Source organism: Salvelinus alpinus, chromosome 26 (genome assembly GCF_045679555.1).
Source record: "Salvelinus alpinus chromosome 26, SLU_Salpinus.1, whole genome shotgun sequence".
In the NCBI taxonomy this organism is placed as follows: domain Eukaryota; kingdom Metazoa; phylum Chordata; class Actinopteri; order Salmoniformes; family Salmonidae; genus Salvelinus; species Salvelinus alpinus.
In genome coordinates, this window is record NC_092111.1 from 4,631,551 (window position 1) to 4,650,082 (window position 18,532).

Here is an 18,532-nt window from a genome sequence, read left to right on the forward strand (position 1 = left end):
ATGGAACAAACACAGTGTGCACTGCACATGTAGTATTGAGCATTGCGTAACAGCAACAAAACACTAAAGTGAACACAGCTCCGCCATTTATCTGAAGTTACCTCAGTGTTGTTGAAGCTTCCTGTAGATGCAGTAGTTATCATCTCTCTCTCTCCAGAGGGAAATAGACTGCTGAGAGATTCTCAAGGCTGTACCTGTGACTCGTAGCTTTATCTTCCAACTTCGTTTAAACGGGTATTCGCTGCAGGAATTCATTGCACCTTATTAAATGCTGTGCCCCGTGGATGTTTTTACTCTCACAACTTGAATTCTGCAACCGGGAACATAAAGCTGTTTGGGGTGTTTTCACAGCCGCAAACGGCAATAGATTTCATATGCATTTTGCATCTGACTGTTGGTTATTGAGGTTGAAAACGTGAGTCATCTTAAGCCTGGATCAAGTCACGTTGCGTATTGGAAAAAGGTTTCCCTGCCTTTGTACTTGAAATCAATGCATTATGATTATACCAAAGCACACAGAGTTCTCTTCCGTTATGTTCCCTTTATCCACAGAGCATAACCCTTTTTGCCAGCCTTTTTTCCAGTCCACCACACCTTGAACCATCTATAACACTGTTATTCAGTCCTGGGGACCTACAAGGTTTGCAAGCTTTTGTTCAAGCTCAGTTCTAACACACCTGATTCAAATAATTAACTAATCATCAAATTAGTTAAATCAGTTCCAGGCTGTATCACAACAGGCCGTGATTGGGAGTCCCATAAGGCGATGCACAATTGGCCCATCATCGTCCGAGTTAAGGTTTGGCCGGAGTTGGCCGTCATTGTAAATATGAATTTGTTCTTAATAGTTAAATAAAGGTTAAACAACAAAAAAAATAAAGATGTGATAGTACTACTAGAATTGAACAAAAGCCTGTATACCCTATGGATCCTCAGGACCATGATTAAAGAACACTTCCTGCCTCACCAATACCCCCCCCCCGCACCCAGATCTCCGACATCCAGGTGAATGGCCAGTCAGACGACATGACGGCCAAGGAGAAGCTGCTGCTGTGGTCCCAGCGCATGGTGGAGGGGTACCACGGGATGCGCTGTGACAACTTCACCACCAGCTGGAGGGACGGCAAGCTCTTCAACGCCGTCGTACACAAACACAGGTGAGATGCATCCTTGAAGGTGTAGTATTGAGGTGGTCTGACTGGGACTTGAGGACATTGCGGGTGTCACGGGGAGGTTGTGCCAGGGGGGATACATGGACATCCAAGAACACATTTTTTAAGCTATGCCTAACCACTTTGTGATTACTTGCGATTGCCTGGACCTGCTATAATATACGTCCTTGGGACATAGTGAACCCCTGTGCTCCTTGTAAGGCTCCACCTACATGTTACATTTGACATGTATTGCTGTGCATACAAAGACAGGAATGTGAAATTCATATTCACTGTCACACTGCAGAAAGGCGGACCTCTTCAGATAGTTATGCAATCAGTCGTCAATCAAAGTCAAACATTACTTCTCATTATTTTATCTGGAAGCAGTTTCATTGATGAAAACATTTTATTTGCTGTAGCAACGCATGTCCAGGTATGCATTCAAGCACATAGCAATAATACACTGAGTGTACAAAACATTATGAACACCTGCTCTTTCCCGTGATGTAGACTGACCAGGTGAAAGAAATCCCTTTTTGATGTCACTTGTTAAATCCATGTGTCGATGAAGGAGAGGGGACGGGTTAAAGAAGGAATTTTAAGCCTTGAGACAATTGAGACATGGATTGTGTCTGTGTGCCATTCAGAGGGTGAGCGGGCAAGACAAAATATTTACGTGCCTTTGAACGGGTTATGGTAGTAAGTGCCAGGCGCACCGGTTCGTGTCAAGAACTGCAATGCTGTTGGGTTTTTCACACTCAACAGTTTCCCATGTGTATCAAGAATGGTCCCCCACCCAAATGACATCTAGCCAACTTGACACAACTGTGGGAGGCATTGGAGTCAACATGGGCCAGCATCCCTGTGGAACCCTTTCGACACCTTGTGGAATCCATGGCCCGATTAATTGAGGCTGTTCTGAGGGTAAAAGGGGTGCAACTCAATATTAGGAAGGTGTTCTTAATATTTTGAACACTCAGTGTATTTAATAATGATGATGATAACAGATTAATTTGTATAGCGCTTTTTATTACAGCAAGAATCTCAAAGACTCTCTTAAAACAACAAAACCAAGCATTTCAGTTTGCCTGTTGACAGTTCTGGGTGGAAGATCTTCCTCAGTCATCCATAGAGGCAGGGGCAAGTCCAACACGTCACACATAAATGCCTGTGGAAAAAATAATAGCATAAGAGGTCAGGGTAGATTTTGACAACAGACTTTTCATGTTTGCACGTACTGTATAAACACACCCTGTAGGCTCACACATACACACACACACACACGACTCAGGAGAAAGGCACAGGTGGTGGCGAGGCAGCTTTGAGGTAGTATTTAGTTGCATGGAAAGAGAGAGGATTGTGACTGAGGGGTTGTGTCCCATGAGTCTGAAAATAAGACGCTGTGCTTTTAAGTCTCGGCAGATAGCAGCACAGCTCAGGTACGCCCAGGTGTCTCAGGTGTGTCTGCCATACAAACTCCACACAGACCAAGAGCAAGACAGAAACACACTGCAGAACGACAAATCAACAAAGTAGTCTGGGCTCACACACAACAAATTGAATTTGGGGAAAAGCATGAGAAAGTCATCTCTCAATTCTATGACCGTCGACGCTCAAGGCTTGCACGTTATCTAGTTGTGGAAAAGGGGATGCTAAATCAAAGGCAATGTGGATACATGAGACACTGAACTGAAAAACGGACTGGAAAGCTTGAACGATAGTTGTGTTTTGGGGAGTGACTGCCGCTACAGTATGAACGTCTATTTAATTGTATCTGGAGGGTGAGAATGCATCATGAACCTTGTAAAATCTTAAAAACATCAGTCCCAGTCTCATACGCGGATGGATTTGTAAGACTGTAAGGGAAAACTGCAAGAGGAGAGTTTTTGAACACTGTTTGCAGTTGAGGACACCCACACACACCCTCACCATGATGCACAGTCTGAGGAAGAAGTTCCGCTCCTCCAAGAGACGGTTGAACAGCACCTCCAGCAGCACCCAGGGCTCCGTCAGTGACCTGGAGGACCGGGTGGTCATGCTGTGTGAGGACATCCCAGCTGAGAGCAGCTCCTTTGACTCGGGTCAGGGGTCCCAGAGCCCGGGGAAGTCCTCCTCCAGCCGAGGCTCCCAGAATGGGGAGGCAGGGTCTGCGTCAGGGTCAGAACCTCGCATAGTGCACCTGAGCAGGGACAGACACTCCTACAGACACTCTGATATGGAGCACCAGCCCACTGGCCATGGAGACTACAATGTGCAAAGAGTTGTGAAAGGGTATGGAGGGTTTATGTGATTTTTTTCATTAAGGTGGTGGTTGGGATTCACTTTGATAGCCTTCCTTTTTTTTCTACTTCTAGACATTAGTTAATTTCTAATAGGGAATATAACAATTTATGCAATTTATGCCTTTTTATAATTTGTTTACAAAACCCCTGTATTTTGTCTAACCATGCCAGACTAAATCCCTTGGCAAATATGAGGTGCCCTGTGCTCATTCCAAGCAGTCAAAGCTTGTATCTGCATGTTATTTGACTGCAATGACTTTTATTGGCAGTGTACATGGAATTACTTGCATGTTTTGTGCATGAAACGGTGGGGGGATTTCTAAGTTACTGGTTGGTAGGAGCTCTTGTTTTTTCCTGCCCTCCTCCTGTCTGTATTCACATTCCTCTGAGAGAGGCATGTCGATCAGGATCTAATGTAGGCAATTCCATCATTCCCCAACTTATTTTTTTCTTCTTCATTGTTGGACATAAAATACTAAAAACACCAGGAAATCAAGTGTTTTTAATTTTGGAAATCTGTTCACAAGTTTTCACATGCATAATAGAGAGACACGTGATCATATACAAATATAAGCAATGTTTGAAATGGTTATGTTTTAGTCAAATATTATATCTGTTTGAGCTTCTTGCAAATTATTTGTTATTTGTAATTATGTTTCCGGCCCCCGACCATCTGCAAAAAAAAAAAAGGGTTTTAGAAAATGAACTCTTATTTAATGGTTTTACCTAAATGTTTCGGGGGTTGCAAAGAGGAATATAATACATCCATTTGCACTATATTCTATAAGAAAATACAGTATCTGAGATTCAATTTCATAGTTTGAACAGTCTTCTCTATGTTCTGTCCCCAGGCCTACTCTGATTGACATGAGTAAGGTGTACCGACAGACACCTGTAGAGAACCTGGAGCAGGCCTTCAGTGTGGCAGAGAGAGACCTGGGAGTCACTCGGCTGCTCGACCCAGAAGGTAACGTGCGAGTATTGTTTTCTCCATTACTGTCAATACTATTTGCAGATATTTGTATGAAGCATTTAGCTTATAAAAAAATCTGTTTTTAACTGATGCTCGTCGTCTCCCCTCTATTAAGATGTGGATGTGCCACACCCAGACGAGAAGTCCATCATCACATACGTGTCCTCCCTGTATGACGTCATGCCCCGTGTACCTGACGTCCAGGATGGGGTGAAAGCCAATGTGAGTGTTGTCTTCTTGGAACCGTATAGGCCATCACCACCAAGGGGCTTCTTCCTGGTCTCACCTATGAGGTCACATCCTCCCAAACTTTAAGATGTCTTTGACGCTCCAGAGGGAATTTTCCCTTATGTACAGGTATAGGATCAGCTTCCCCTCCCCCAATTCTCACATTGACCAATAGTGGGGGAAATGCAAAACTGAATCAAGATCAGCATCTAGAGGGAACTTCACCCAACACCATGTTTGACCAGTGGAGTGATTTTTAATGCAGTGGTATGGAGACTCCCGGATTTGTTTTATATTGAACAAAACATATAAATGCAACATGTAACAATTTCAATGATTTTTATTTTGTTACAGTTCCTAGAAGGAAATCAGTCAATTTAAATAAATTCATTAAGCCCTAATCTATGGTTGGGCATAAGCCCACCCACTTGGGAGCCAGGTCCACCCACTGGGAGCCAGGCCCAGCTAATGAACATTCAATTCTCTGGCAACAGCTCTGTTGGACATTCCTGCAGTCAGCATGCCAATTGCAGGATCCCTCAAAACTTGAGACATCTGTGGCATTGTGTTGTGTGACAAAACTGTACATTTTAGAGTGGCCTTTTATTGCCCCCAGAACAAAGTGCACCTGTGTAATGATCATGTTGTTTAATTAGCTTCTTGATATGCCACACCTGTCAGGTGGATGGATTATCTTGGCAAAAGAGAAATGCTCAGTAACAGGGATGTAAACACATTTGTGCACAACATTTGAGAGAAATTAGCTTTTTGTACATATGGAAAACTTCTGGTACCAACACTTTACATGTTGCGTTTATATTTTTGTCCAATATAGTTTCATTAAACCTTTCTCTAATGAACCTTCTCCTGTCTCCTGTGTGTCCCCCAGGAGCTGGAGCTGCGCTGGCAGGAATACTATGAGCTAGTGACCCTGCTTTTGCAGTGGATCAGACACCACATCATCGTGTTTGAGGAGAGGAAGTTCCCTACCAGCTATGAGGAGATTGAGGTAAGTCTCCTCACCTATTGGGGAAATCTTTTGCTTGATACATGTAAGTGAATATTTTAATTGTCTGTTTATTTAATTGTTTATAATAATTGTCTTAGAGACTTGATACTGTATATGTCAAAAGCTATGTTCAGTTGTAACAGTGAATTAAGCATGATTTTTTGATGATTGTTTGTCTCTGAAGTGGTACTAGCCTCCATAATACCTTACGTCTCGCTTGATGAGGAAATACTGTTTGTCTCTGAAGTGGTACTAGCCTCCATAATACCTTATGTCTCTCTGATGAGGAAATACTGTTTGTCTCTGAAGTGGTACTAGCCTCCATAATACCTTACGTCTCGCTTGATGAGGAAATACTGTTTGTCTCTGAAGTGGTACTAGCCTCCATAATACCTTACGTCTCGCTTGATGAGGAAATACTGTTTGTCTCTGAAGTGGTACTAGCCTCCATAATACCTTACGTCTCGCTTGATGAGGAAATACTGTTTGTCTCTGAAGTGGTACTAGCCTCCATAATACCTTACGTCTCGCTTGATGAGGAAATACTGTTTGTCTCTGAAGTGGTACTAGCCTCCATAATACCTTATGTCTCGCTTGATGAGGAAATACTGTTTGTCTCTGAAGTGGTACTAGCCTCCATAATACCTTATGTCTCTCTGATGAGGAAATACTGTTTGTCTCTGAAGTGGTACTAGCCTTCATAATACCTTATGTCTCTCTGATGAGGAAATACTGTTTGTCTCTGAAGTGGTACTAGCCTCCATAATACCTTATGTCTCTCTGATGAGGAAATACTGTTTGTCTCTGAAGTGGTACTAGCCTCCATAATACCTTATGTCTCTCTGATGAGGAAATACTGTTTGTCTCTGAAGTGGTACTAGCCTTCATAATACCTTATGTCTCTCTGATGAGGAAATACTGTTTGTCTCTGAAGTGGTACTAGCCTCCATAATACCTTATGTCTCTCTGATGAGGAAATACTGTTTGTCTCTGAAGTGGTACTAGCCTCCATAATACCTTATGTCTCGCTTGATGAGGAAATACTGTTTGTCTCTGATTTCTGAAAAATGTCTTGAGGAATGTGATGAAACAAGAACTATGTTCACTTGTCATGTTGAATTAATTCAGCAACATTTTAAATATTCAGGTTCTTTGGCGCCAGTTTCTGAAGTTCAAGGAGACAGAGCTGCCCGCAAAGGAAGCTGACAAGAATCGATCCAAACATGTCTACAAGTCATTTGAGGTTAGTAAATAATCCTCTAAAAAGAGAAGAAGCCGAAACACCCAGAGTGAATAGTTATATCAACTAACTGTATCAAATAGATGCTGGCCATTTTTTTGGAAAGTTTTTCCTGACTGCCTGTCTGTGTCTGTCCTTGCAGGGTGCAGTTCAGGTGGGTCATGTCAAGGTGCCCCCTGGATACCACCCTATCGATGTGGAGAAGGAGTGGGGTCGTCTGCATGTAGCCATATTGGAGAGAGAGCGTCTTCTAAGGACAGAATTTGAGAGGTGGGTCAGCCATTATACAGACATACAAAACTGTGTCGGAGGGCCTGTGGTGTTTGAGATTATATCTTCATCTTTGAGATGAGGCTGAAATCTGTTAAGTGTTTTTGTTAGATGCCGTTTTGAAGAGAAATTCTCGATTTAGTCGACACTGTCACACAGTGTTTTTGTTGTTTCAGTTGTTAAAGCAAACTCGATGTTTACTAGAAGTAATAAATGAAACATTGGAGAAAGTAGCCAGGGGCATCTGTAACTATGTGGCTGCTGTGACTATGTGGATTAATAACCAGTTTTCTAGATGTGAGAAGACATTGTGAGATAAAGATAGCTGGACAACCCGACCATGACTCACTGAAAGATCCATGCACTGCCGTTGCCATGGCAACGAGTTCAAAACCTTTCAATAATGTGATTATTTGCTGTCCTAAGCAAGTTATTATAGGACAATCTTTTCCAAATCACAAGCAGGGCGTATGTAGTTTTTTGGTAAGGCTTGGTCTCTCATCACAAGACTTCCAGTCTTGAAGTAAGCAGTCAGGGCAGCGGTCGGAGAAGCTACTGTGGTCTGTGAGTCACACAACACCTTATCGCACTACAACATCCTGTGGACTGTCATCATATCTACTGAGGAGGACAAGCTGTCAGTGAATCCATCATGGCTTTTGCCAGTCAGAGCTACGGTTTAGAGAATTTATTTCGCAAGAAGATCGAGAAGGAGTGAGTGTTACCATGCCTAAATAACGTTTCTGAGAAGATTGTTGGATGTTTGCTGTAATTTGCAAAAGTTTTTTTCTCTCCAGATATTATATTGAAGCTATTGAAATGAATTCATACCGACATACATTTTTTATGTGTATTATTTATTTATATTATTATATCTTTATTCAACCAGTTTGTCCCATTGAGGTCAAAATACTTGTTTCACAAGGGATCTGGCCAAGGGGCCAGTGTTGTCTTTGAGTAGAGTACTGCCAGTCATGATTTACAGTACCATCATTGAGTTAAATCGTTACCTCATTAGACAATACCTCAGCCAAGAGCCGAGTTATGATAGACTGTGGAACATGTCTCAACTGATGTGTTGACCTTTGACCCTCAGGCTGGAGCGGCTGCAGAGGGTTGTCAGTAAGGTCCAGATGGAGTCTGGGGTGTGTGAGGAGCAGCTCAACCAGGTTGAGGGCCTGCTACAGATGGTGAGTCTCACACCCTGCTGGGACAGACAGTCACTAGCCAATATAGACTGTATAATGTACAGTCTGTGGCCCTACAGATTTGTAACCAGATTTGTAAGCCCATGCTAGACTGAGTCTAGTCATTGATACAGTGAATGAATACCCCACAGATTGGATGTGTTCGGATGTTCAAAAGCATTCTCAGGCTGATGGACTGATGTCTAATGATGCTGTATTCAAGATGGAACACATGGTGTCACGGTGTTTATACTGTGTCTATGTTCTAGGATGTCCGTTTGCTGAACTCAGGAAAGCCTGCTATGCACACAGCAGAGATAGAGACAGACCTGGACAAGGCCGAGGGCATGATCCGGTACCTCTTCAACGACGTGCAGCTGCTGAAGGACGGACGCCACCTACAAGCTGAACAGATGTACCGCAGGTCAGGACAACCACTGAGTAAAACCATTTCAGCGCCACGTCATTCACGCAGAGCATTACTGTGTTATTGTGAGGCCTTGTGCGACACGCGACAACACCTAAGCCTCTTACTGTATTGTAACTATTATATTATTACTATGTCTTTACATCTTTATGACAACTTGGTTTGTTGTCGTTGAACAAGTCATCATTGTTCCTGCTGTTTTACCTCCAGAGTGTACCGTCTCCACGAGCGGCTGGTGAACCTGCGCAGTGAGTACAACCTGCGCCTGAAGTCCGGGGTAACCATCACCCAGATACCCATGTCCCAGATGCAGACCCTTCAGCAGGCACCCATGAGGGTGCGTCCCGAGCTGGACGAGGTGACCCTGCGCTACATCCAGGACCTGCTGGCCTGGGTTGAGGAGAACCAGAGGCGGGTGGACCAGGGGGAATGGGGCTCGGACCTGCCCACCGTGGAGTCCCAGCTGGGCAGCCACCGCGGCCTTCACCAGTCAGTGGAGGAGTTCCATGCTAAGATTGGCAGGGCAAAAGCAGACGAGGTACGTTGGGAAAAACTACCTGGGATGGGAGTTGGACTGATTTAGTCATACCATCATTGATCCTCTTTGGTTAATGCTCAAAGTAGTCTGACTGTTTCTTTTTCTAACCCTGCTTCTTCTCTAATCTTTAGTCTCTTTTTCTATTCCCCTTCAGAGTCAGCTCTCCCCTGTCACCAAAGGTGCCTACAGAGACAACTTATCCAAGCTGGAGTTGCATTATGGCAAGCTTCTGGTATGTTCTGGACTCGAGATATGAACGTACAACTTTTCGACTGTCTGACATTCATCTAATGCGTCTTCTCCAATCTCCTTTATATTCTTTTCTCCTCAAGAGTTCTTCCAAGGCTCGTCTGCGCAGCCTGGACGGGCTTCATGCCTTTGTCACTGCAGCCACCAAGGAGTTGATGTGGCTGAATGACAAGGAGGAGGAGGAGGTGAACTACGACTGGAGCGAACGCAACACCAACATGACAGCCAAGAAAGACAACTACTCGGTAGGGCTGTTCTCATCCTCAACGTACCTGGAAAGGTCAACTTCAATTAAAAACGACGAGAGCTATAAGCATAATACGGTATCTTGTAAAGTAAAGAGCTATTGCGCTTTACAGAACAGCAGAATGCCATCTTTAATTAGCTTATGATCCGATTCTGTTTAATAAAAAATTAAACATTTGTATTTATTAAGAATCCCCATTAGCGGCTTCCAAGGCAGCAGCTACTCTTCCGGGGGTCTGAACACATAAAACAAAACACTACATCATATAACATTATTACACCACTACATATCTACAATACAAAATGTATAATACCACCATACAACACTATTACAATGTGTGTGTGTGTAGAATGTGCGTGCTAGCGTATGTGTGCGTATGTGTGTGTCTGTTCCTGTGTGTGTGTGTGTGTGTCTCTTCACAGTCCCGCTGTGTATATTTATCTGTTTTTTCAATCTGATTCTACTGCTTGCATCAGTTACCTGATGTGGAATAGAGATCCATGTAGTCATGGCTCTATATACTACTGTGCGCCTCCCATAGTCTGTTCTTGACTTGGGGATTGTGAAGAGACCTCTGGTGGCATGTCTCGTGGGGTATACATGGGTGTCCGAGCTGTGTGCTAGTAGTTTAAGCAGACAGCTCGGTGCATTCAGCATGTCAACACTTCTTACAAACCAAGTAGTGATGGAGTCAATCTCTCCTCCACTTTGAGCCATGAGAGATGTACATGCATATTATTAACGTTAGCTCTCCGTGTACATTTAAGGGCCAGCCGTGCTGCCCTGTTCTGAGCCAATTGTAATTCTCTGACGTCGCTCTTTGTGGCACCTGACCACACGACTGAACAGTAGTCCAGGTGCGATTAAACTAGGGCCTGTAGGACCTGCCTTGTTGATAGTGTTGTTAAGAAGGCAGAGCTGTGCGTTATTATGGAAAGACTTCTCCTCGTCTTAGCTACTGTTGTATCAACATGTTTTGACCATGACCGTTTATAATCCAGGGTTACTACAAGCAGTTTAGCCATCTCAACTTGCTCAATTTCCACATTATTCATTACAAGATTTAGTTCAGGTTTAGGGTTTAATGAATGATATGTCCCAAATACAATGCTTTTAGGTTTTTAAATATTTAGGACTAATTTATTCCTTGCCACCCATTCTGAAACTAACTGCAGCTCTTTGTTAAGTATTGCAGTCATTTCACTCGCTGTAGTAGCTGACGTGTATAGTGTTGAGTCATCTGCAGACATAGACACAAGCCAGTGGCATGTCATTAGTAAAGATGGAAAAAGTAAGGGGCCTAAACGGCTACGCTGGGGAATTCCTGATTCTACCTGGATTATGTTTGAGAGGATTCCATTAAAAGATCACCCTCTATGTTCTGTTAGACAGGAAACTCTTTATCCACAATATAGCAGGGGGTGTAAAGCCATAACACGTGCATTTTTCCATCAAGAGCTATGATCAATAATGTCAAAAGCTGTGCTGAAGTCTAACAAAACAGCTCCCACAATATTTTTATCATCAATTTCTTTCAGCCAATCATAATTCATTTGTGTGCCGTGCTTGTTGAATGTCCTTCCCTATAAGCATGTTGAAAGTCTGTTGTCAATTTGTTTACTGTAAAATAGCATTGTATCTGGTCAAACACCGTTTTTTCAAGAAGTTTACTGAGGGTTGGTATCAGGCGGATTGGTTAGCTATTTGAGCCAGTAAAGGGGGCTGTGCTATTCTTCGGTAGCGGAATGACTTTTACTTCCCTCCAGGCCTGAGGGCACACACTTTCTAGTAGGCTTAAATTGAAGATATGGCAACTAGGAGTAGCAATATCGTCCACTATTATCCTCAGTAATTTTCCATCCAAGTTGTCAGACCCTAGTGGCTTGTCAATGTTTATAGACAACAATCATTTTTCACCTCTTCCAAACTCACTATACGGAATTCAAAATGACAATGCTTGTCTTTCATAATTCGATCAGTTATACTTGGATGTGTAGTGTCAGCGTTTGTTGCTGGCACGTCATGCCTAAGTTTGCTAATCTTGCCAATGAAAAAATCATTAAAGTAATTAATTTATTATGATTAGGGATGCACTTGTGTAACGGATGTGAAATGGCTAGCTAGTTAGCGGTGGTGCGCGCTAATAGTGTTTCAATCGTTTACATCACTCGCTTTGAGAACTTGAAGTAGTGGTTCCCCTTGCTCTGCAAGGGCCGCGGCTTTTGTGGAGCGATGGGTAACGATGCTTCTTGGGTGACTGTGGCTGATGGGACGTAAAATTAAACTGTTACATTGATGCTGTTGACCCGGATCACTGGTTGCTGCGGAAAAGGAGGAGGTTGAAAGGGGGGTGAGTGTAACGGATGTGAAATGGCTAGCTAGTTAGCGGTGGTGCGCGCTAATAGCGTTTCAATTGGTTACGTCACTCGCTTTGAGACCTTGAAGCAGTGGTTCCCCTTGCAGAGCCGCGGCTTTTGTGGAGCGATGGGTAACGATGCTTCGTGGGTGACTGTTGTTGATGTGTGCAGAGGGTCCCTGGTTCGCGCCCGGGGCGAGGGGACGGACTAAAGTTATACTGTTACACTTGCATATCTAGTAATATCCCCCCTCTTGCCATAAGTCCTGTGTTTTCTTTGGATAATTTCAGGGGTTGATGAAAGAGCTGGAGCACAGGGAGAAGAGGGTCAACAGTGTCCAGGTCCAAGGAGATAAACTGCTGAAGGAGGGACACCCTGCCAAGACGACTGTAGAGGTGAGAAAAAATACATATATATCACCAGGAATTCAGCTAAAATTTATTTAGTAAATATGTTCCCAAGTATTCCCATGAATAAAAATAAAGATTTGTGATTGTGTCTCAATGTAATAAAGGTATGACATGATCATGTTATCTTCAAATACAATCTCTTTTTGGGCTTACTTGTGTTCAATTTACAGTGTTCAAATTATTCTAATTATGTTCCGGCCCCCTGACCATAGACTCAGACAAAAATCATCCCACGGCTAAATCTAGTGGCCTACCCCTGCATTACAGTATCTATTTAACAGGGATTTGTCTTTCATGTCTAAAAGCAGAGGACATGAGGATAGGTGGGTTGTTAAAGCGCTTTTTTTAATGAGGCCAATGGTTGTCTTTACACCCGTCTCTCTCTCTCCAACAAAGGCCTTCACTGCAGCCCTGCAGACCCAGTGGAGCTGGATCCTGCAGCTTTGCTGTTGCGTCGAGTCCCACCTCAAAGAGAACACTGCCTACTTCCAAGTATGCCAACTCATATATCTCCCTCAGATGGTCCAATGAGCATAAAAACACTTCTTAAAACACATCATCCTATCTTTAAAATCGTTTGTGCTCCTCCTTTTCTACCCATTGTAGTTTTTCTCTGACGTGAAAGAGGCAGAGGAGAAGATGAAAAAGATGCAGATGACAATGAAGAAGAAATACACATGCAACCGTAACATCACTGTGACAAGACTCGAGGACTTGTTACAGGACGCAGCTGTAGGTTGACTTACTCTACTTGAAGAAGTGAAGGGGAAATTCAGCAACTCTACTTCAGTGACATTACAATAGCAACAGCACCGGTCATTGTTTGTTTCATTAAATACAATGTGATATTTCCTATAGGATGAGAAGGAGCAACTGAAAGAGTTTAAGACCCATTTGGATGGGCTGAACCGGAGGGCCATGACCATTGTCCAGCTAAAGCCACGTAACCCAGCAACACCAGTCAAGGGCAAATTGCCTGTCCAGGCTGTCTGCGACTTCAAACAGATGGAGGTGAGGAGATAATGTTCATGTGACCAGCTTTCCAGTGGAGAAGCAAACACTCTTAGGCTACTACTTAGTACACTCCATCTCAAATACTTCTAGTAAGTTGTACTTATAAAGTCAATGAAAAGTCATTATTACTTAAAATGTTTGTGGTACTGACTCAAAACTAAATTAGAAGTCACATCAACTCAGTTTTTATTGTTAGCACAGCTGAAAACTGGCCTCCTTTAGACTAGTTGAGTATCTGGAGCATCAGCATTTGTGGGTTCGATTACAGGCTCAAAATGTCCAGAAACAAATACCTTTCTTCTGAAACTTGTCAGTCTATTCTTGTTCTGAGAAATGAAGGCTATTCCATGCAAGAAATTGCCAAGAAATTGAAGATCTGGTACAACACTGTGTACTATTCCCTTCACAGAACAGCGCAAACTGGCTCTAACCAGAATAGAAAGAGGAGTGGGAGGCCCTGGTGCAAAACTGAGCAAGAAGATAAGTGCATTACAGTGTCCAGTTTGAGAAACAGACGCCTCACAAGTCCTCAACTGGCAGCGTTAACAGTGAGGAGGCGACTCCGGGATGCTGGCCTTCTAGGCAGAGTTCCTCTGTCCAGTGTCTGTGTTCTTTTTCCCATCTTAAACTTTTTCTTTTTATTGGCTAGTCTGAGATATTGCTTTTTCTTTGCAACTCTGCCTAGAAGGCCAGCATCCCGGAGTCGCCTCTTCACTGTTGACGTTGAGACTGGTGTTTTGCGGGTTCTATTTAATGAAGCTGCCAGTTGAGGACTTGTGAGGCATCTGTTTCTCAAACTAGACACTCTAATGTACATGTCCTCTTGCTCAGTTGTGCACCGGGGCCTCACACTCCTCTCTAGGAACTCACTTGGTGAAGGACACAGGACTGAAAATTAATAAATTCAACAACCATGTCTCTGTCACATAAAAAATACGGTCATGGGTGGTAACTCTACAATTCAATTGAAGAGCCAAGGCACATGGGAAATGATTAGAGGTGCTGGCTTAGTGGGGGGTGTTAAATTTAAGTATACCTTACTTTAAAAAACTGCATTTGTATTACTAATATGAAGGTAGTACTGCTCACTTCAGCTATTTAAGTTTCTTGACTTTTTGAGGTGATCGGTTTCCTCAACATGTTTGAGCAGCCAGGACTTATCCGGTTTTACAGTGTATAAGCACATTCTATCAGAATCAGTGGAAATGTAGTGTTTATTCAAAGCATACACTGAGTGTGCAAAACATTGCTCTTTTCATGACACAGACTGACCAGGTGACTGGTAAAAGCTATGATCCCTTACTGATGTTACCTTTTAAATGCACTTCAATCAGCGTAGATGAAGGGGAGGAGACAGGTAAAAAAAAAAATTGTAAGCCTTGAGACAAAGTTTTGTACACTCAGCGTAGACACTTAGAAGTAGAAAAGCAGTAGTATATTTAGATTTTTTTCTCTATGTTTATCTTATTAGTCATGCTTGAAGGCTTGTCATTAGAACTGGTCAGATACAGTACAATGTGGGCGTCCATTTTGTACCTCTTTCCAGCTCACAGTTCACAGAGGGGAGGAGTGTACACTGCTGGACAACTCTCAGCCGTACAAGTGGAAGGTGCAGAACCCCAAAGGCAGCAAGGCCACCGTGCCCTCCATCTGTTTCCTGGTTCCTCCCACCAATAATGACGCAGTGAGCGGCGTCTCAGGGTGAGGCGACCAATCATCTCCTTACCATAAACAACATGCCTAAAGCCTTTGATTCAGCCTGACCATGAAACAAAATGGACAAAACTTTTGATTTAGCCTTACCATTAACAACATTAGCCTGTCCCAGATCTTTTTGTGTTCTTGCCCACTCCATTTTCATTGTCATGCCAAACATGTCTGGCATGGCAATTCCATAAGGAGTTGGTAAGAGAGCAGAAACATAGTGGCTGCCAGAATAAAATAGCATGGCTAAAACCTTTGATTTAACCTTTGACAGACATTTGATGCCTCGTAAAGACGTTTGACCCCAGCACCTGTATGGTTCACTAACCTCTAACCTCCCCCCACAGTCTGGACACTAGTCACCAGAACCTGCTGGTCCTGTGGCAGATGCTGCACGTGGACATGAAGAGCCTCATGTCCTGGCAGTACCTGATGAGAGACATCCACCTCATCACCACATGGAACATCACCATGGTGAGCTCATAGTTTCACACAGGCTGTGTCTCAAAATGGAACCCTATTCCATATTTAGTGCACCTTGGTCAACGGTAGTGCACTACATAGGGAATAGGATGCCATTTGGGATGCACACACATACTTTTTGGAGACAGTAGATCAGAGAATAAAGGACATTTCAGTTATTAGATGGTGTCTCTTTGTTGTAGAATTGAATTAGGCCCACAGAATGATTTATTCTTAGCTTTACAATTCCAAAGGTCCCGGAAACGGAGGGCGGGGTTCGGATGGAATTCGGCCAAAGAGAATATAACACTCTTCCTAACCACGCTCACTTTTCTTCCCCATCACCACAGTTCAAGACCCTGAGGGTGGAGGAGTACAGGCTAGCTTTGAGGAACCTGGAGCTCCACTACCAAGAGTTCCTAAGAGACAGCCAGGACTCCCAGCTGTTTGGTGCAGACGACCGCATGCAGGTGGAGAGTGGCTACAACAAGGCTAGCCAGCACTACGATGGACTGCTGCACTCTGTGGAGAAAGGTGAGTGTTGGACATCTGGGCAGGTAGAGGGTCTGTATAGTACAAGAAGTAGCATCAAACCATGTTATTTTTTTTGATGACATCAGTGTTGCACTTTGTTATGCACACGTTATTGCACACTTTGTTGCACTGCACACCTTATGAGTTGTCGTTGCATGTTCCGTTCATGAACATCATGATTTCAATATTCGTTGTTGGAAATGTTGAAATTCATCACAGGCCCATTCGTCTAGAAATGATGGTTAACTGTTGAATTCACATTACAGGCTGTGCATCACCCACTGGAGGTAAGGTGTCCTAGTTGCAGTGTCAGATTGAGCACATTTGTGACTGGCTTAGCTTTTTCTCTGATAGTTCGGATTCGTTTCACTCCATCAACTTCACTCAACCTATCCATCCTTCAAGATTTTCTCTAACTTCGCTGTTCATTCATTGCATTAGCCACCTTGTCCAATCGCATGAGTTTGCATGTGTTGATGCATTGTGTTGTATAATAATGTTGTGTAATCATTTCTCCTGCATGAAGCTGGATTGAGTTTGATTTTGATTACCCTGCCCTGAACTTACTCACTGTCACTAGCCGGCTACCACCCATTACCCTGCCCTGAACTTACTCACTGGCACTAGCCGGCTACCACCCATTACCTTGCCCTGAACTTACTCACTGGCACTAGCCGGCTACCACCCATTACCCTGCCCTGATCTTACTCACTGGCACTAGCCGGCTACCACCCATTACCCTGCCCTGATCTTACTCACTGGCACTAGCCGGCTACCACCCATTACCCTGCCCTGAACTTACTCACTGGCACTAGCCGGCTACCACCCATTACCCTGCCCTGAACTTACTCACTGGCACTAGCCGGCTACCACCCATTACCCTGCCCTGAACTTACTCACTGTCACTAGCCGGCTACCACCCATTACCCTGCCCTGAACTTACTCACTGGCACTAGCCGGCTACCACCCATTACCCTGCCCTGAACTTACTCACTGGCTCTAGCCGGCTACCACCCATTACCCTGCCCTGAACTTACTCACTGGCACTAGCCGGCTACCACCCATTACCCTGCCCTGAACTTACTCACTGGCACTAGCCGGCTACCACCCATTACCCTGCCCTGAACTTACTCACTGGCACTAGCCGGCTACCACCCATTACCCTGCCCTGATCTTACTCACTGTCACTAGCCGGCTACCACCCATTACCCTGCCCTGAACTTACTCACTGGCACTAGCCGGCTACCACCCATTACCCTGCCCTGAACTTACTCACTGGCACTAGCCGGCTACCACCCATTACCCTGCCCTGAACTTACTCACTGGCACTAGCCGGCTACCACCCATTACCCTGCCCTGATCTTACTCACTGGCACTAGCCGGCTACCACCCATTACCCTGCCCTGATCTTACTCACTGGCACTAGCCGGCTACCACCCATTACCCTGCCCTGAACTTACTCACTGGCTCTAGCCGGCTACCACCCATTACCCTGCCCTGAACTTACTCACTGGCACTAGCCGGCTACCACCCATTACCCTGCCCTGATCTTACTCACTGGCACTAGCCGGCTACCACCCATTACCCTGCCCTGATCTTACTCACTGGCACTAGCCGGCTACCACCCGGTTAATTATCCCTGCACCTTAGAGGCTGCTGCCCTTTGTACATGGAACACTGGTCACTTTAATAATGTTTACATACTGTTTTACTCATTTCATATGTACAGTGCTTTCAGAAAGTATTCAGACCACTTGACTTTTTTCATACTGTTACGTTACAGCCTTATTCTAAAATGTATAAAATATTTTGTTCCCCTAACTACACACAATACACCATAATGACAAAACAAAAACAGGTTTTAAAAGATGTAAATAAATCAAAAACTTCAAAATCACTTTTACATAAGCATTCAAACTTTTTTGAAGCACCTTTGGCAGCGATGACAGCCTTGAGTCTTCTTGGGTATGATGCTACAAGCTTGGCACACCAGTATTTGGGGAGTTTCTCCAATTCTTCTCTGCAGATCCTCTCAAGCTGTGTCAGGTTGGATGGGTAATGTCGCTGGAAAGCTATTTTCAGGTCTCTCCAGAGATGTTAGATCGGATTCAAGTCCGGGCTCTGGCTGGGCCACTCAAGGACATTGAGACTTGTCCCAAAGCCACTCCTGTGTTGTCTTGGCTGTGTGCTTAGGGTCATTGTCTTGTTGGAAGGTGAACCTTCGCCCCCAGTCTGAGGTCCTGAGTG

The 18,532-nt window shown here is 44.0% G+C and overlaps 1 protein-coding gene across 13 annotated transcripts in view; it reads left to right on the forward strand.

Annotated features, from left to right (window-relative positions):
* The window catches only part of LOC139554258 (plectin-like), a 192,924-nt gene that overhangs the window by 153,655 nt on the left and 20,737 nt on the right, over positions 1–18,532 (forward strand). For 8 of the 13 annotated variants that reach the window (XM_071367000.1, XM_071367002.1, XM_071367009.1 and 5 more), the window contains 19 exons: positions 991–1,157; positions 4,288–4,403; positions 4,525–4,631; positions 5,527–5,646; positions 6,794–6,889; positions 7,029–7,156; positions 8,253–8,346; positions 8,613–8,767; positions 8,981–9,308; positions 9,463–9,540; positions 9,641–9,802; positions 12,452–12,556; positions 12,968–13,063; positions 13,178–13,303; positions 13,430–13,582; positions 15,132–15,286; positions 15,637–15,763; positions 16,102–16,285; positions 16,552–16,572. In XM_071367000.1, coding sequence (XP_071223101.1) covers positions 991–1,157; positions 4,288–4,403; positions 4,525–4,631; positions 5,527–5,646; positions 6,794–6,889; positions 7,029–7,156; positions 8,253–8,346; positions 8,613–8,767; positions 8,981–9,308; positions 9,463–9,540; positions 9,641–9,802; positions 12,452–12,556; positions 12,968–13,063; positions 13,178–13,303; positions 13,430–13,582; positions 15,132–15,286; positions 15,637–15,763; positions 16,102–16,285; positions 16,552–16,572 — 2,518 coding nt within the window. The remainder of the gene's footprint in view (positions 1–990; positions 1,158–4,287; positions 4,404–4,524; positions 4,632–5,526; positions 5,647–6,793; positions 6,890–7,028; positions 7,157–8,252; positions 8,347–8,612; positions 8,768–8,980; positions 9,309–9,462; positions 9,541–9,640; positions 9,803–12,451; positions 12,557–12,967; positions 13,064–13,177; positions 13,304–13,429; positions 13,583–15,131; positions 15,287–15,636; positions 15,764–16,101; positions 16,286–16,551; positions 16,573–18,532) is intronic. The other 5 variants (XM_071367001.1, XM_071367005.1, XM_071367012.1 and 2 more) reach the window with 1 other exon arrangement.